Source organism: Pangasianodon hypophthalmus, chromosome 16 (assembly GCF_027358585.1).
Source record: "Pangasianodon hypophthalmus isolate fPanHyp1 chromosome 16, fPanHyp1.pri, whole genome shotgun sequence".
Taxonomy (NCBI): Eukaryota; Metazoa; Chordata; class Actinopteri; order Siluriformes; family Pangasiidae; genus Pangasianodon; species Pangasianodon hypophthalmus.
In genome coordinates, this window is record NC_069725.1 from 6,252,288 (window position 1) to 6,270,205 (window position 17,918).

The 17,918-nt window shown below is 39.4% G+C and overlaps 1 protein-coding gene across 1 annotated transcript; it reads left to right on the forward strand.

Moving 5' to 3' along the window:
* The first annotated feature begins 2,776 nt into the window (after positions 1-2,776).
* Positions 2,777-15,385, forward strand: acvrl1 (activin A receptor like type 1). Its single transcript, XM_026920799.3, has 10 exons — positions 2,777-3,473; positions 9,008-9,079; positions 10,272-10,496; positions 10,860-11,044; positions 11,551-11,650; positions 11,908-12,054; positions 12,258-12,533; positions 12,703-12,900; positions 13,982-14,112; positions 14,378-15,385. The coding sequence occupies exons 2-10, from the start codon at positions 9,010-9,012 to the stop codon at positions 14,522-14,524; spliced, it is 1,479 nt and encodes a 492-aa protein (XP_026776600.1). The 5' UTR covers positions 2,777-3,473; positions 9,008-9,009; the 3' UTR covers positions 14,525-15,385.
* Positions 15,386-17,918: the final 2,533 nt, after the last annotated feature.

A 17,918-nucleotide genomic window follows, 5' to 3' on the forward strand; every position in this document is an offset into this window, starting at 1 on the left:
AATGTAATTAGATATTTTCACATCAGAATCCCCAGGACTGATCTTGATTAATAGAGTGCTGAATTAAGACCTAGAGAATTAAATCAAGGCATAGAGTGTTGAATTACTTAGGCTGTAAACTTAACTGCAGTGGACTGGAGTGTATTCCTGCCTTGCAGCCATTGTTCCCTGGATAGACTCCAGATCCACCACAACCCTGAGGATAAAGCAGTTACTGAAAATGATGAATGAATACATGCTGAGTCTTATAGATATAGATACCAAAAGCACTGGTGGCGAAATAGGCTTTTAGTTACAAGGAAGCGATTACACATAATTCCTTTTTCTGTTTTATTTTAATATACGACAAAATTGTTGAATTTTCACTTTTTTAATTGGTTAGAAGTTGTCGTAGCTTTGACAGTAGTTCTGGCTGCAAGACAAATCTCAGGTTTTTATTAATGCACTCATTCTCATGTTATCATTTCTATAGTAACTTACAATGTTTTAAAAAGAGCATTTCCTTGTGTTGTATTAATACCTATAGGGTTTACAAAGCCATGCAATGTTCAGTATATTTTTAGTGTTGAATTAGCAGCATTGAATTGACATTTGGAATTTTGTAATGGTGATTTAACACCCAGTGGTGAAGTACGTGATGGCATGATAATGAGTAGCGAGTAGTGAGTAAAGCTGCCCCCTCACAGCTCTAGGGTGCCAGGTTCAATCCTGAGCTCAGGTTACTGTTTGTGTAGAGTTTCATATGTCCTCCCTGTGTTTGTGTGGGTTTCCTCCCACCAACCAAAAAAACATGTCATTTGGTGAGTTAGGCATGCTAAATTGCCTGTAGGTATGAATCTGTGTCTGCATGGTACCTTGCATCCCATTCAGGGTGTATTCCTGCCTCATGAACAGTGTTCCCAGGATAGGCTGTGGATTCACAATGACCCTGACCAGAATAAAACAGTTACTGAAGATGAATGAGTAAATGCTTTTTAAAGAGCATTACAAATTGTTGTTTTAATAGTTACAGACATATACAAATATTTACAATGTTGAATAAGCACTTGGTTTTGAATTAAGTTTTGCAATTTTGTAATGTTGAATTAGCACCTTGTATTGAGGTAGAGCTGTACCAAGTTTTAAACTTTCACAGTGTTGAATTTCACTTTTAAGATCTTTAACAGGCAGCTCAACCATATGGTTACACACATTTATCCTTGTAATTCCAATATATGATGTTCAGAAATTTGTCTCCAAATGTTCCCTTTATCGCAAGAGATTACAATTATGTCAGTGCTTTTGACATAATACATCCACACTGGGATGCTTTCAGTGTTTTGAAATGCAGCTTTGAAATCAGCATGAAAACTGGACACTGATATCACCAGCACTACTCCACATTCATCAAGTTACCAAGCTAAAATGTTAAAAGTTAATAAAAAGATAAAACATACTTTGTTTTTGACTTTCCACTGTTGACATTATGAAGGTATAATATTACAGTCCTGCCGCTATAGCCCCTATATTTATGTATGAGTTGTGTTAAAATATGTGTTACCACATGGTTGCTTAGTCACTAAACTGAAGTGACTTAGTTAGCAGGAGTTCACTGCAAGCTATCAGTCAGCTGTGAGATAAATTTATCAACAATTTCACAAGCATAACAATGTCTCAAGATACCCTGATTATCAAAAAATATATAAATTAAACAGAAACTGGCACTCATGAATTACAGTCCTCAGAGTTTTATTTTCCATATTTAAAAAAAAGAAAGTGACAAATTAGGCATGTTTGTGAGCTATTTATTAAAATATGTAAAATGAATTTTCCAATTATTTGTGTAGGATGTGTAGTATATTTTATTTTGTATTCTTTGTTTGCTTTTTTTTATAGAGGGTGTTAGTCTTACAGAAGGTGATAGTCATGAGCTTGTCCTGTCTAGCGTGTGTGGTAAACTAAATACCTAAAAAAAATTATTGTAATATTATATCTAAGCACTTTGAAAATTTTACAGTCAAAATTCATTAAATCATTAAATACTACTGGTCCACTGTGTTCAATAGGTGCTTCTTTAATGTCTGTAATGTCCACAGCTCCTAATCTAAAGGGTGAATTTGAAAAAAAAAAAAAAAACATTCTTTTGATCTGTATAAATTGATATTATTTTGTGTACTAACAATTAACACCAATCATCCTGTTCAAAAAATTTTTCAAACTTTTGAACTGGATCATTTGTGTAAATTCAGCTATTATTGTGTCTTGTGGACTATATGTAAACATCTGGTATGTGAAATACCTTATTCAGGGCAGTACTAAATAAAAAACAAAATGCAATTTTTATGATTCCTCTTAATTTTTTAAATTATTAACATTTTGCAGATTCTGCAAGGCATATGTAAACTTGTGTGTGAGAGACCCCAACTGTGTGTGTGTGTATATATATATATATATATATATATATATATATATATATATATATTGGATCACATTCAACAGAATTTTTTTTCAAACACACACACACACACACACACACACACACACACACACACATATATATATATATATATATATATATATATATATATATATATATATGTGTGTGTGTGTGTGTGTGTGTGTGTGTGTATTCTCAGTAACTGGATCACATTCAACAGAATTTTTTTAAATGTGTGTGTGTGTGTTATATTTGCTTTTGCATTGTGTGCATGTTAAAGGGTAAATTAACTCTTGCAGTGTAATATAAGACTTTAAAAATTTGAAAATTTGCTGTACGATGAAAAAAACTCTCTTTGTAGAAGTGGACTGAAGCATGAGCTGCTCGCAGCAACAGCACGCGCTATTCATGGAACATGACAGACGTGAGGAAAATGAAAGGTTTGTGAGCGACAGGAAAGCAGCAATGAGAGAGCGCATTCCAGCTCGCCAGCCCCACCGGGCTACACAATAAGGGGTGGGAACTGCTCTGGATATTTAACAAATTAGTAATCTTAACTCCAACATCAGCTCGGTTCTTGCTTATCGACAGAGGATCCGAGGAAGGAGCTTGTTTATGGCGGAGCGGAAGACTGAGAGCCTGGAAGTCCAGCTTCACGAGCGCCACTTTCCCGCTTCCATTTTATCAGCTGGAAGATTGAGCTGAAGATACCTCGCCTTGCTCGCTCTTATCCTTCTCCTCACAGCTCCCTTTCTTCCCCTACCTTCTCTTTTTTTCCGCCGAAGTGAAGCGAAGTAAGGAACTGAGACTAGTTTACTTCAACTTTGTGTTGTTGTTGTTGAGAACTTGTGCCGCTGAGCAGCAGGAGGACTGATGTGGTGAGCGTTACAGCTCCAGCACAGCTGAGCAGTCTGAAAGCAAGCTCTAAGGCTCTTTTACTTAGCCAGGATCAGTTCAGTTTAATGGCAGCATGTGGCCTAAAAGTGCAGTTTCGTGAGCAGATGGATTGATTATTGGTCCATCACAGGAAGAGGAGTAACGAGGAGCAAAACCTGAGGTAAATCACCAGCTAAAAAAAAAAAAAGATTTTGAAACAGTTTAAGTCTAAAACTTGTATTAAACATTTTATACGGATAATTAAGTTGGTTATTTTAGTTATTAATGTTGGTGTAGAAATGGCGGGTTAAACAAAATATTTAAGTGAAAAAAAAAGCTTCAAATGCGTTCGATTCAAACGCTTTAACAGTCGGGCTGAATCCCAAATAGCCCCCTACTCCCTATATACGGTCACTATGTAGGGTGGAATAGAATGGATTCTACAGCTCGTGTAGTTCACTGCGTGTCCAATAGGAAGTGATTTGGGATTCAGCCTATATTCAGGTTTGCACTCTGGAATGTTTCCTACAGGTGACCTTGTTTCAACAGAGATGCTCTTTTTTTCTTTCTTTTTTCTTTTTTTTACAAGACAACAGTAGATAAGTGTGAGCGTTTCAGACAGTAGCCTACCTACAAGGAATATGTGTCTTGCCTTCCAAAACCATTGCATTTTAGTTGTTAGGATTGTAGTGGTGGTTTAGTGGTTAGCACTGTTGCCTTGTACCTCTGGGGTTGAGAGTTCAATTCCTCCCTTTGCCTGGTGTGTGTGTGTGTGTGTGTGTGTGTGTGTGTGTGTGTGTGGAGTTTGCATGTTCTCCCTGTGCTTCAAGGGTTTTCCTCCCTGGTCCAAAGACATGTGCTTTAGGCTTATTGGCATCTCTAAATTGTCTGTGGTGTGTGTGAGTGTATGTAATTGTGTCCTGTGATGGGCTGGCACCCCTGCCTTGTCCCCTGGGAGAAGCTCTGGGCTCTCCATGACCTTGCGTAGGATAAGTGGTACAGAAAATGCATGAATGGTTGTGATTGTATCATAAGATGATGATTTTGATCAAAACATAACCTGATTATCACCATGACTCTGCAAGAGAGAATACAAAAGGAATTCCCCCAACAAATGGGTGGATAAACACATGGCTCTTAAACATCTGTTGTTCCAAGAAAAATCTGGTGCACATGAATGCAATCATGTCATTCCAGTCCTTCCTAACTGATGGCAAAACACTGCAAAGAGCTGCAAGATGGAGCTACTGATAATATCCTTAAAGCCTTCCAGACACTGTCTTGTTAAGTTAGGAGTGTTAATTATTGCACACTTAGTTTTGGGAAATGAGTCTCAGTATGAAACTAAGTTATTCATCCACAATAGCTTTCACTGTGTGTCATGCACTGAGATTATGGGTAGCATTAACTGAATTTCTGACATTATATCACCAGATAACATGGAAGATGGTAATAGCAATCACTCTGAAAGAGAATAATCTCAAAAAAGAGGAAGGCCAGAGAGCAAGTGTACGAGTTCCCATGAGTCTGGTGACTGCTGCTTCTGAGAATAGTGAGAAGGACAGAGAAACAGGAATTGCTTGCCATGAAGTCTAACATAACTTGTGATTAATGAGATTACTGCCTGACCCAGTCTGATTTCATATCGGACATTACTCTCAGATAACATATAAGTAATTAGGGTCAGTGACAGGCTTTGAAAGATTTTGAGAATCTGTTTCTGTGTTGTGAGGAAAATGCAGTTGCTTAGAAATTTTGTGCAGAAAGACAAACAGTTTAACAAGTACAAAATAACTATTTGAAAAGAGTAATTTAAAAAAAATAGCAGTCAGGATCAGACGGTTGCACCATATGATATTTTTACAGTTTAAATAAGATAGAATTGACTCACAATTAATAGATATGGAAAAAGTGATTTAACAGTGTGTAAGTGTTTACCCATGCCCATTCCATCTTGAAATGCTGTGACATTGGTGGAGTTTCACATGTTCTCTTTGTGTCTGAGTGGGTTTCCTCCAGGTTTTCCGGTTTTGCCCCACCTCCCTAAAATATACCAGTAAGTGGATTGGTGATCTGAGATGGACTGGCTTCCCAACCAGGGTGTATTTCTACCTGATGCAATGGATAGGCACCAGATCTACCCTGGCCCATGGTCAGGATAAAGTGATTACTGAAGATTCTCAGTACGAATGAAAAATGCAGTCAAAAAATGTCACACCATTAACCCATTTTCCAAAGAGTGGAGTTGTTTGTCCTCTTAAATGGAGCTAACTAATTAGCCATCACTGCTACACAATGCATTGCAGGAATTACTTAAAGTCTGGTTGCGGGTACATTGTGTGTTATTTACAATGTGAATGGAGTTTACAGTATTTACCCGACTGTACATTATTGTTCTTTAAGACCTCTTTGGATTAAGGGCTCTTAAAGCTCTTAGCTTCCTAAAAGTTCTACTGGGAGCCCTCTCTAATAAGGAGTCACTTTGTTGCAGGGTTCTACATAGAACCTTGAACTGTTTTCTCAGAGAGACAAACCACCATTTACCTTTAACTTGTTTAGCTGAACGTTTACCCAAAATGACTTACAACTGAGGGCTGGGGGTCTTGCTCAAGGCACAATAGTGGCAGCTTGGTGATGCTGGGATTTGAATTCATGACCTTCCTGGTTACTAGCCCAATGCCTTAACCACTGAGCTACCACAGGTAAATGTAAGCTATGGTTTATTTTACACAGAAGCTAAGTGGGTTTTCTCAGACTCTATGGCAAGGTTCATTACATGTTTGGGAGGAGGGGGAAATATAACCCCCTAATTACACATTCTCGGTGCATTATGACTGCACTTTTAAGTATACTGTTTTTATACTGCTGGCTGTTATTATTCAGAGGTAACTATAGTTTCTGGCAGGTTTTTTTTTTTGTTCTCATGCACAGAATACAGATTGGGAAAAAATTGTCACTATCTCTAATGTAACAGAATGTACAGCTTCCTTTTCCTTATGTCTGTTTGAGACTAACACTGAAAACCGAGGTAAGCTTTGCACAGAATGTGTGCTTCTGCAAACTGCCTGGATAAAACAGGAAATGCTAATGTTGCAGCGATGTAGTAAGTTAGCTACACCATATGACGAAAAGAGTACGGACAACTGACCATCACCAAACTGTTACCACAAAGTTTGATGCACACAATTGTATAGGATGTCTTTGTATCCTGTAGCAATAAAATTTCCCTTCACTGGAACTAAGAGGTCCAAACCTGTTCCAGCATGACATTGCCCCTGTGCACAAAGCGATGTCCATGAAGACATGGTTTGCCAAGGTTGGAGTAGAAGAACTTGAGTGACCTGCACAGAGCCCTGACCTCAACCCCACTGAACACCTTTGGGATGAACTGTAATGCCGAGTGCACCCCAGGCCGCCTCACCCAACATCAGTGCCTGATCTCACTAATTAATGCTCTTGGGGGAGGAGGGACTAAATCTGGAATGGCACATATGGCTGTGATAGTTAGGTATCCACAAACCTTTGGCCATATAGTGTATAAATAGCATAGCAAGCTAGATAAACATCTATACAGTCACTATTCAGGATTGAAAGCCATATTTATGGAAACTGTTGTAATGTTAGTTGAAGCCTGCACTGAATATAGAGTAAACAGATGCTATGTCCCAAGTGCCCCCTTTTAAATTCTGGCACCATAGAGTACTTGGACACAGTACATTGTTATGTTGCCTACATCAATAAACCGCAGACTTGGAGGAGGACCAAGGGGTTTAGGGCATCACTTGGAAAAGGGGTGGAGTCGTCTCTCATATTATGTTAGCCTATAATGCCTGTAACTGTAACAGCCTGTTCACAAACTCCCACAAAGCGAAAATGCTTGTTGGCTAATAACTAATATTGTAAGAATTATACATTTAGTAACTGGTTTATCCTGATCAGGGTCATGATGGATCCGGTGTCCTGGGAATCACATACACACACATTCACACACTCATTCGCACCTAAGGGCAAATTAAAATACACTGGATTACGCCATGTCTTAAATACTACATATTGCCTGTGTTATTCAGCAGTGTACATAAATACAAATGATATGACTGAATGCTATTTTAACTCATACTCTTTGTGTGTCTGTAGAAGTCCTGTGTTTTGCATAGCCTTACACTGGCATTTTACTTAGGCTTGTACTGTAGACCTTTCTGTCACTCCTCAAATTGCTTTCAGCCATCACTGGGGAACGTAAATGACTGCTCTGAGATCATAATATTTGGAAAGATAATACTACATCAAAAGCAAAGAGGAGGTTAAACTTTGATAGCCTAATCTACAACGCCTTTGATAATAGCCAAAAGAAATGTAGCTAAAGGCGCCTGACTGACCAATATATAGACTAATGCGCGACACTAAAGCTTGTGTAATTAGTGTTAGCTACAGCACTATCTACATAGGATGTGTCTAATTGTTAGCTATCTGGCTTTTTAGTGCTGATGTAACCACAGTTAACAAGGGCCCTGTTTTTGTAGCAACTTAGGGTTGCTATTGCAAACAGCTTTTGCTACATATGATTTTCATTGTTTTCTCAGCTGTCAGCACCTCAAGCTGTATGACAGGAAGGTACAGTAAGTTAAAGTATTTTACTGAGATAAATAAATGTAAAGATGTGCACAATATACAAGGTCAGATGAAATAGTACATAGCCTTAATCTTAGGTCTATATAGGTCTAAGAATAAGGACAGAAGCATCTGTAGCAGAGTTTAAATTCTGAATAATTTCAAACAAAATAACCCAAAGCATATGTTTTACAGAAAGCATCAAAGCAGAACAATGACATTTTTGCTGAGTCTTTGGAAGAAAAGAATCAGTTCCAACCCCTGCCTGGCTCTTAATACCCATCTATTTCAAAACAGCATGGGTGACTCCTTTTTTCCATTACATAAGAGGAGTAAACTGTATACTTATGGAATTACAGTCCCAGAGCTACACACAAATGCTTCCTGATGTTTGATGAACCATTTATGAGCACAGAAAAAAATACAGCATTCCTATAGTGGTTTTCTTCAACCTAAAGCTGCAGAAAGAGCATGACTTAAATTAAACACAATGTTTATCCGCCAGGAGCTAAACTTTGTCATTTTTGCTGTCTCCATAGTGCACTTGAAATGTTAAAAGCAGCCAGCTCTTTGCATTTCCAATGTTTTATTATCTGACGATCTCATGAGACAAACAGTCACATGCAGCCATCTTGTTTGCGTGTTCAGCAGCCATGTAGACTTTAAGGAATGAGTGCGGCCCCTGTCTCTGGCTGCCGAGCTTCTCAATGGCAGGAAACATAGCCATCAATATTTACTCTGCGTGCGGAGCAGCCAGCGTGTCCATTTCTAAAGCCTGTTCCCACCCACTCTGACTGCAGCAATTAGAGCGCAGGCAGACTGACTGGACCCACTGCCTGTTGCTTTTTCAGCCCAGGACTTCCTCTACTGCAGGGACGGGGTTGCCGTGCTGCCAAGACCATTTAGGGACCTCGCGTCCTGGTCACATGGCATGCCAGCCAGCTGCACATCAGCTTTAAACCACAGCTGGACCGGATGGGACATTAGATGATTTTAAGATGTTGGGATGAGGGGGGCGGGGGTGACTGTAGCGGATGTGAGCATAGCGTAAACTAGAGCAGTTTGCAGACCTTTTGATGTCTTTCTTTTTTGTTTTGCCCACAGAGATGGAGGCTGCTGCAGGATTCCTGCTGCTGCTCACTTTGATGGCTTTAAGAGTAAACACAGTTCACACAGGTAAGGTGATCTAAATATAGTATGTAAAACTATGTTTTTGCTGTAGAGTGGTTACATGAAAGGCTGTGATTTTCTGTGAGTTGCTGGTTGTAAATCAGCTAGGTGCAGATGTAGCGATTTGCTCTCTCTAGCAGTGAAACAAAAGCGCAAAGGAAATGTGTATCTTCCTGCCACGGCTTGCTGTGCTTGACAGGACCCGTTTTAATAAACTTAGCTTAACTTAACTTAACCTTAGCTTCTGGGTTGTCTAAATGTGCTACATTTGTTTGTCCGGATATTTGCAATGCATCTACACTCACATACCCTGATATCTTTCTCTGTGATATTTTAGAAATATACCACAGCAGTCTTGATTGCTCAGATGTAGTTTGTCAGAAAATGATTCACTGATTAAAGTTCTTTAACAGCACAGTAGTTACAGTAGTGTGGACAGTAGTTACGGCTGTAAGCTTTATATTAAAGCGCACTTTTTAGTATGTTATCATTTCTTTGTTACGACTTACACAGGGACTTGTATAATGGATGCAACTGATTTAAAAACGTGCGTAATAGTTGATATGGTGAGGTTTTCTGTGGGGAGATGTTTATTTAGCATTTTTGGAAGGAGTCTCCAGTGTCAGCATTTAAAAGTCAGAGGCTTTCCACCAAGGAAAAGTCTTCAGGACAGAAGTCTTTGCAGTTTCTCCTTAACATGACAAGTGGCAGTCTTTGCCTTATCAACTTAAGAGAGAGAGAGACAGGCAGTCCAGTGAGGAAACGACTGTTTATAGCTGTTAAAACATAAGTGATACAGGAACTAACTTGTTTCTTGGATGTTCCACAACATTAAGTGTAACTATAAATGAATTAAAAAAGTATTACGTATCATTCTTTAAGTAATAAAACATGGTAAAATGGCAAATTGTTGTGGTATAAGAGGAATAAAACATTACAGGACATGCTGTTATTGGAAAATAATTTATCATACCACACTGTTGTTTATTATTTTCCTATAGCAGTATGCCCCTGTCATGTCATTTAGAGTTTCTGATTTTTTCTGACTGAAAGAGAACTACAGTTTGAATTAGACCTGTTGTGCTCAAGTTACATTTTTTCATATAGATGAGCCTACTGAAGTTTAAGGAGCCAACTATGACATGTACTCTGTTGTCATTGTCATCTCATGGTTCTCTCTCTCTCTCTCTCTTCTCAGCCCAAAGCACAGACAGAAGGGTGAACTGTGCATGTGAAAACGCATGTACAGACACTTGTACAGGGTATATCTGCTTCTTCACCTCGAACCACGGGCAGGTAGTGAGGGGCTGCTTTGAGAAGGAGCAGCAGGAGCAGTGCATGGTCTTTGGGATCCCCAACGTGTTCGCCAAGTGTTGCCGCTCTGACTACTGCAACGCCAATATGACAGTACCCAAGGATCCAGGTCAGGAATTATGAATGACCTGTTAGCAAGAAGAAGAATCTTGGAGAATCTGATCTAATCTACTGCTCAAATCATGTTTTTAAAGCGTGAGGTGGCAGTCATCCCATCTGTTCTGATGCTCAGTGATCATAGCTGCATGTCCCTGTTAGAGATTTCATTTCTCTTATGACTCATATTGGAGTGACAAAAAAAAAAAGAAGACACTGCTGCCCTCTAGTGATGTTTTATAAAGGAATACAGTGACAATTTTTTTAATGATCACAAATAAAAAAGACAGATGGCTGAATTATGCATAATTAAATTAGCCTTCATTATGCTGCATCTTGTTAATATTGATGTCTTCTGTGTGTATGTTTGCTTTAGTAAAGCCAAGTGAATCTGGCAGTGTGATTGTGCTGGTGGCTGTGCCTCTGCTGGTGCTGCTTTTGTTGTCCATAGCAGTGTGTGTCTTTGTGTTGTGGCTACGCTCCAAACGACAGCACCGCCATCCGCAGGAACGTGACCCCCCCATGCTCAAAGTGCCCAGTGGAGGAGACCCAACTTATGGGGTATGTGCTGCTCATGAGCTACAGTATCTCATCCATCATGCACAACGTATTTATAACTTATATTAACCTTATATTCTATAACATAATATATAATCATTTATAAATGTATAATGTTTTATAACAAAGCACTGTTGAGTTGTTGATTCTGATGTCAGAAGGTGTTAATTAATTCCCTATACCATCATTGCTCTGACATCATGGCTGTGACAGTAGTTTACATTAATGCTCCCGTTCTAATACGTTATCATTTCTCTAGTAGAAGCTAATTCACAGAAAATTGTATGGTTTGTATGAATAACTGTAAACTGATAAAATGTAAGTAAAAAAAAGTTAAAAAAAAAATCTTAATAGTTGGCACATTGCTGTGGTATAAGAGGAATAAAATACTTTGGGATGTGGTGTTAACACGCATCACGTTTTATTCCTTACTTATAGCAACCTGTAGGTTGAATTCTATTAAAATGTCTTATCTATTGGAGTTTGAGGTGTAATTTTGATTCATCTAGGATATCTTTGATGAGTTTTGCACATCAGGCAGTGGGACCGGCTTGCCTTACCTGGTGCAGAGGACCATGGCTAGGCAGATCTCCTTAGTGGAGTGTGTTGGTGAGTGAGATGCGTTTGAAACAAACTGAAAACAGAAGGCTATTATAATGTAAATCAAACTGTCATTATGTTGTCATATGGTAAAAGTGTTAAGAGTGTATATGTTTTGTATATGTTAAGATCTCCTTAGTGGAGTGTGTTGGTGAGTGAGATGCATTTGAAACAAACTGAAAACAGAAGGCTATTATAATGTAAATCAAACTGCCATTATGTTGCCATATGGTAAAAGTGTTAAGAGTGTATATGTTTTGGGCCAGGTAAGGGGCGTTATGGAGAGGTGTGGAGGGGCACGTGGATGGGAGAGAACGTGGCTGTGAAAATCTTCTCATCTCGAGATGAACAGTCCTGGTTCAGAGAGACTGAAATCTACAACACTGTCCAGCTAAGACATGAAAACATCTTAGGTAAGACCAACATATTTGAGCAATCACATTTTTATTCTGTTCATCTTCAGTTAGAGCTTTGCAGTTTCCAACATACCAAAGATAATTTCTGTACTTAACAAGTACTGGCACATTTCCAAATACAGCTCTCAGAACATGAAAAGCTGAACATTTCATGCTTTTGACCACCTAGAAATGTATTGTCTCTCAATCTCTTCTTTTAGGATTCATTGCCTCAGACATGACATCAAAGAACTCCAGCACACAGCTCTGGCTGGTGACTCATTTCCATGAGCTGGGCTCTCTCTATGACTTCCTGCAGTACAGCACCTTGGATCCAGAGGCATGTTTGTGCATGTGCCTATCGATAGCCAGTGGTCTGGTGCACCTCCACACAGAAATCCTCACCACTCAGGGCAAGCCGGCCATCGCCCACCGTGACCTCAAAAGCCGCAACATCCTGGTGAAGAGGAATGGCCAATGCTGCATCGCTGACCTGGGTAAGGGAAATGCTTAAAAGACCGTTCATGAGGGTTTAGCTGAATGGTCACAGTCCATAATTACTGAAAAGTGTAAGCTTTTTGTCGTACAATACAATTTTGGCAGCCTTTCTGCAGTAAACCTGAAATGACCTTTTCACTAATCGGTTGCTCCTGTGTGTTTTGATAGGTCTGGCTGTCATTCATTCTCAGTCCAACGACTACCTGGATGTAGGGAACAACCCAAGGGTGGGCACCAAACGCTACATGGCCCCTGAGGTCCTAGATGAGAGTATCCGTGTGGACATCTTTGAATCATATAAGCAGACTGATATCTGGGCTTTGGGACTGGTTTTGTGGGAGATCACCCGCCGAACCATCGTAAATGGTTAGTACAGTGCTGAGATTCAGGCTGAGACTAAAAAGAAACGATTTCCCATCATTTTCTATAAGGAGCACTGCAGAAAGTTGTTAAACTCAGCAGTCTGCCCATAGGCTTTAAAACTTCATACTTAAAAATTCATAAAACACATGAAACTCCTGCTACTGCAAGATTTTGGTAATAATTTAGTTGGTACTAAAGTCTATCCATAACCTACATTTCCATATATTGCTGTAAGTGCCAGGATAAGCAGTATAACCCGGTGTTAATATTGTTATTCAACATATGCTGGCAAAGTATCATAATTTAGCATGTTTCAATGCAGTAAAGCCATTTTTATGTTTATGAATAACATCCTTTGTTCTGTTGCACAAAGAGCGCATCATAATGATAAGTATAAAGAAAATAATTCCCATATTTCTCAAATCACTCCACAGAATCCCCATGTCTCACTGTCTTGCCAGCCCGATCTGTCCCTTTCTTCTATCTGTGTCTGTCTCCACTATCCACCCACGATTAGCAGTCCAGCAATTATAAACAGTCTTATCAAATGTCAGCACTCCGACTCATACAGTCCAGATGCTTCTTATCGCTCTCATTTTTTTTTCTCAAACACACACACACACACACATACACACACACAAATACACTACACATTCACCATGTATGATGGACAAATGCATTGAAAACAATGTATAGCCACTATCTTTTTTATACCTTCGTGGGTTTGTTGCCAGAAAAACTAGTGGAAAGCATATGTCTTTTATTATATCCTGTCATGCAGTACAGAATATACAGTTGTATTGTCACCCCCTTTTCTGATGCTACATTATGTTCTTGAGTCTCCTTCCCTGAAATGTCAGCTACCACATACACACAAGCTTTCTGGACGTCATCCAGCCCTCCTCCCACAAAACTATTATCTATTCCAAACTCCCTAAAATTTTAAATGGCTGTTTTAAAGATATGATTTGACTCGCAGTCTCAACAAATATCTGACCTTTTTGTTAGGAAAAACACACTGTAGGTGACTGCAAATATGAACTGAACATCTTGGAAAATGTTTGAGGAAATCTGTGTTGTGTAGGAATTGTCGAGGAGTATCGCCTGCCTTTTTTTGACGTGGTGCCCTCCGACCCAAGTTTTGAAGAGATGAAGAAAGTGGTGTGTGTGGACCAGTACAGACCTTGCCTTCACAACAGACTGCACTCCCACCCGGTACACAGTTCTTCTCTGTTAAGCTCAAAAAGCGTCAAGATATGCAGTTCAACGTGATTTCGTGCTACAACTGCTCTAGTCAGCTTTATGTCAAATTAAATCTTTTTAAAGGCTCTCAGCAAAAGCAATTAGAGTGCTTATTACTGCTGATGCTGTTTTAATTTAAACTATGAACAATGCCTCCAAACAGAGCAGAGATACACAATCCACTTATTGAATCAGATTTCTTGTGAATTAAATCACCTCGTAATGTCTTTGTCTCCAGATTCTGTCTGCTATAGCTAAAATCATGAAGGAGTGCTGGTTCCAGAGTCCCTCAGCTCGCCTCACTGCCCTGCGTGTCCGTAAGACCCTGGCAAAGCTGGACCAAGACCAAGACTGCAGCACAGACAAACTCAAATTGGATGTCTAGAGGTCTGCTCCTGCTTAATGGACACAAGTTGCAGAACAGGTGCCAGAACTCCTCTTAGCCTCATGTGCCTTTTAAGAGCAGCATCTGACCTGAGTTGATTCCTGGTGCTTCAGCCGAGGAGGCCACAGAGCTGATGGACTGACTGAACTCAGAGCTGTGCTTCTCCTCTGGACTTCAGTATTATGGTTGAAGGATTTACTGCATTTTTCACCACAGTGACTCAGTTGTAAGTGAAAGTAAGCCATGGCTGAAAGTACTCCTTAGGGTCGAGAGATTTGCACGTGTTTTTCTGTCACTGTCTTTTATGAATGTGTTTGTCAGGATATGAGCCATACTGGACTTCCCAGTGGAGGAGTTTCCTGAAATTCCTTCATGACTTTGTCTCCCTCCTCTTCTTAAGTTCTGAATGTCTTAAATGAGAACACCATGTACTTTGTTCCACCATGTACATTTTATCCATTCCATAGTTATGATGAAAACTTTTGGAATGACCATATCTTAAATATATATCCATGAATACATACTAATATAATAACACACATGCAATATTCATTCAAATTTAGAACTTGTATGTTATTGCTAAATAACTATATTTCAGACTAGAGATATTTTATGTGGTATATCCAGAGCTATTATCCTAATATATACATATCCTGCATTCTTACAGGGCATTCTTGTGCCGCTTACTGACTGCTTATACCGCTTAAATGGCCATGGGTATATCTTTTAATGTGTCACTTTATATAATAAGTTTTATATTTGTAAAAGACTTGTTTAGTACTGTTTTTTGCACAAAACAAATATAATTCTCACCCAAAATACTGGTATTTAACAAAAAATAAAAATGTTATATTTAGGTTATTCAACGTGCCATCACACCTGCTGACATAATATTTCACTGATATTAGAGTCAGTAATAAGTGAGCTCCTGACCAAAATAATGCATACTACTGCAATAAAGTTTTTGTGTAGCTTTAAAGGAGAATTAAAATGTACGTGTATATTTAAAGGAAATTCCATGCTGAAACACATGCATATTGCTTGGTTGGTTGGTTGGTGGAGCTTTTTCATTATTCCTGTGAGAAGTTAGTAGTTGTGTGCTGCGCTGTTGTCACAGGGGTCCTTGCAAGCACAGTTACAGTGGTGTTTAATAGAGGAAAAGAGTGTTAGCTCCTAAGAGCAAAAGAGCAAGTGCTCCTTTTTTCACTCACCATTTTTCAACAACATTCAACATCATATTAATGAGATATCCGACAGTGGAATAGTGGAGACATTGCAAATGCCGGATTCAAAATCCCAGAATGCAATGAAGCTATACCACACAACTGCACTTTACGTTACGCAGAGACTCGACGTGGCTAGTTAGTGATCTATGAGATGAACAGAATGCTGATGACAGTGGCATTAACCTGAACACCAGTTGTTTAGGAACCTGATCTCTTTGAGCATTATGTGCAGGTGAGGAGGTAAGAGAGCTGGACAGACTAATGGGCGAAAGTGCTGCTGCATCGCTCTCTTTAGGTGTAGATGACGCAAGGGCTCAATCAAACTAGGACCACTAGACTACCAGGTAGTCAGACAGCCTTGTTGGTTGACCAACAAATAGACCAAAATGTCAATGAAAGGATTTTAAACTAAAAAAAAAAAATCTTGCACACCATTTACACACATCACATGTTTATTATAAAGATTAACATGCAAGGTGGAAGGGTTTAAAAAGGCAAGCATATAGCACATACTTTTAAACACTAGGGGGCATCAGAAGCCCCAGACTTTGTCAAAAGGTCTTCAGTTTTTTCTTACTTTGTTCAGCAGTAGACTGGTCTCAGCTCCCTGAACCCAGTGTCATCCTTTTTTTTTTTAATGTAATGCAGTCTAAGCAGGCTTATTATTGTCATCAGGAATCCATTACATCTTAATCTGATCTATTTGTTTTTCATTGTATATGTGGTGTTTGTGCATCATGTTACTGTTCAAAGCAATACAAAAGGCACTCAAGGACCCGATATCCCCAGGGAGTAACCGAGACGCACCTCAGTGCTCCACAAGCATTCATAGATACAATGTAGAATGCATCCTCCCAGGTAGAGTTTCACCCGGGCCTATATTTACCCAGCACAAACAGATCTCACATCTCTTATTCATGGAAATGTGAATTCCAAATGAGTGTATTTCTAGTATTAAACCCTGCTCATGAGCACTGACACACATACACAAGGCCACGAGATCACACTCTCGATTTCACACACCCACACACACTTTACACACAAGTGCAGGTTTCAATGTAGCCTACTCTGAACTCAAGAAAGGATGTTATAATTACACAAATCAGTTATGGCTGACTACACACAAGTTCTGAAGAATCTTTTTCCTGAATAGTCATCACTGGGAAAAAAAAAAAAAGGTAATATTAGTCAAGTCTTCCAACCAGTTCTATTAGTCAAAGTGTCCGGTTCCTACTGTCAGTGAAAGAGTATCGCTTTGTGAGTCAGTAAGGGGATGGACATTGATTTCTGTCTGCCTTTTTATCTATATCTGTGCTCGCATGTGTCTGTTCTCTGTATAGCCATCTGTGACGGTGCTCGTGCAGACTTTAGGGGAGATAATGTTCCCCGAATAGCCCAGTCTGCCTGTTTGGTCAAATGGAGTGGGGGTTGTGTAGGGAGTGCATCTGTATACTGCTACGCTGGACAAACTCATTTCATACTCTCTTCCTCTACTCTGTTGTCCCGGCATACCACATACTTTTCTGCCTTTCATAGGGGCCAGACTCAAATGGTCCTGTTCACTATTTCGGATATGAATTCATGCCTGAAATATGCAGATAAATTTGGCAAGCTGAAAGTGTAATGTATCACAGCAAAGAGTGTAATGAGAAGCGTTTTCTGCGGACTAACCTCAATTAAATTTCCATTTCTATGGTAAAGGGTCCGACAGTGTCATGTGGCTAATAAAAAGCATGAGGAATGGTATTAAATGCTTTTATTGTATGAAATTTAAGTCACAAGGTCCTTCTCCACCCTGCCATCTCAACATAGTAAACATTCTAGTAACAGGGAAACATTTAAAAGTTCTCTAAGAAACATTAGTTCATTTAGTCCTCAGTGCAAAGCTTTCAGCTGCATAATAAGTAGTTAAGGAGATTTCCATGTGCTTTGATTAATCCTTTGCTACTGAGCACCGTAGGTCTCCTAATCTTCATTCTTCCAGCTGACAAGCATCTCTTTGGGTGTCTCTTTGGGTGCTCACAGGGGCCCTGTAAGCTCATTCCAGTCTCATTCTGTTCACAAAAGGGTTTAAGACAACTCTGGTGTGAGAGATACAGATAGTGGCCTCTGGCAGTAGACAGAGACGGATAAACAGACAAAGCATCATTCAGCGGACCACATCACAA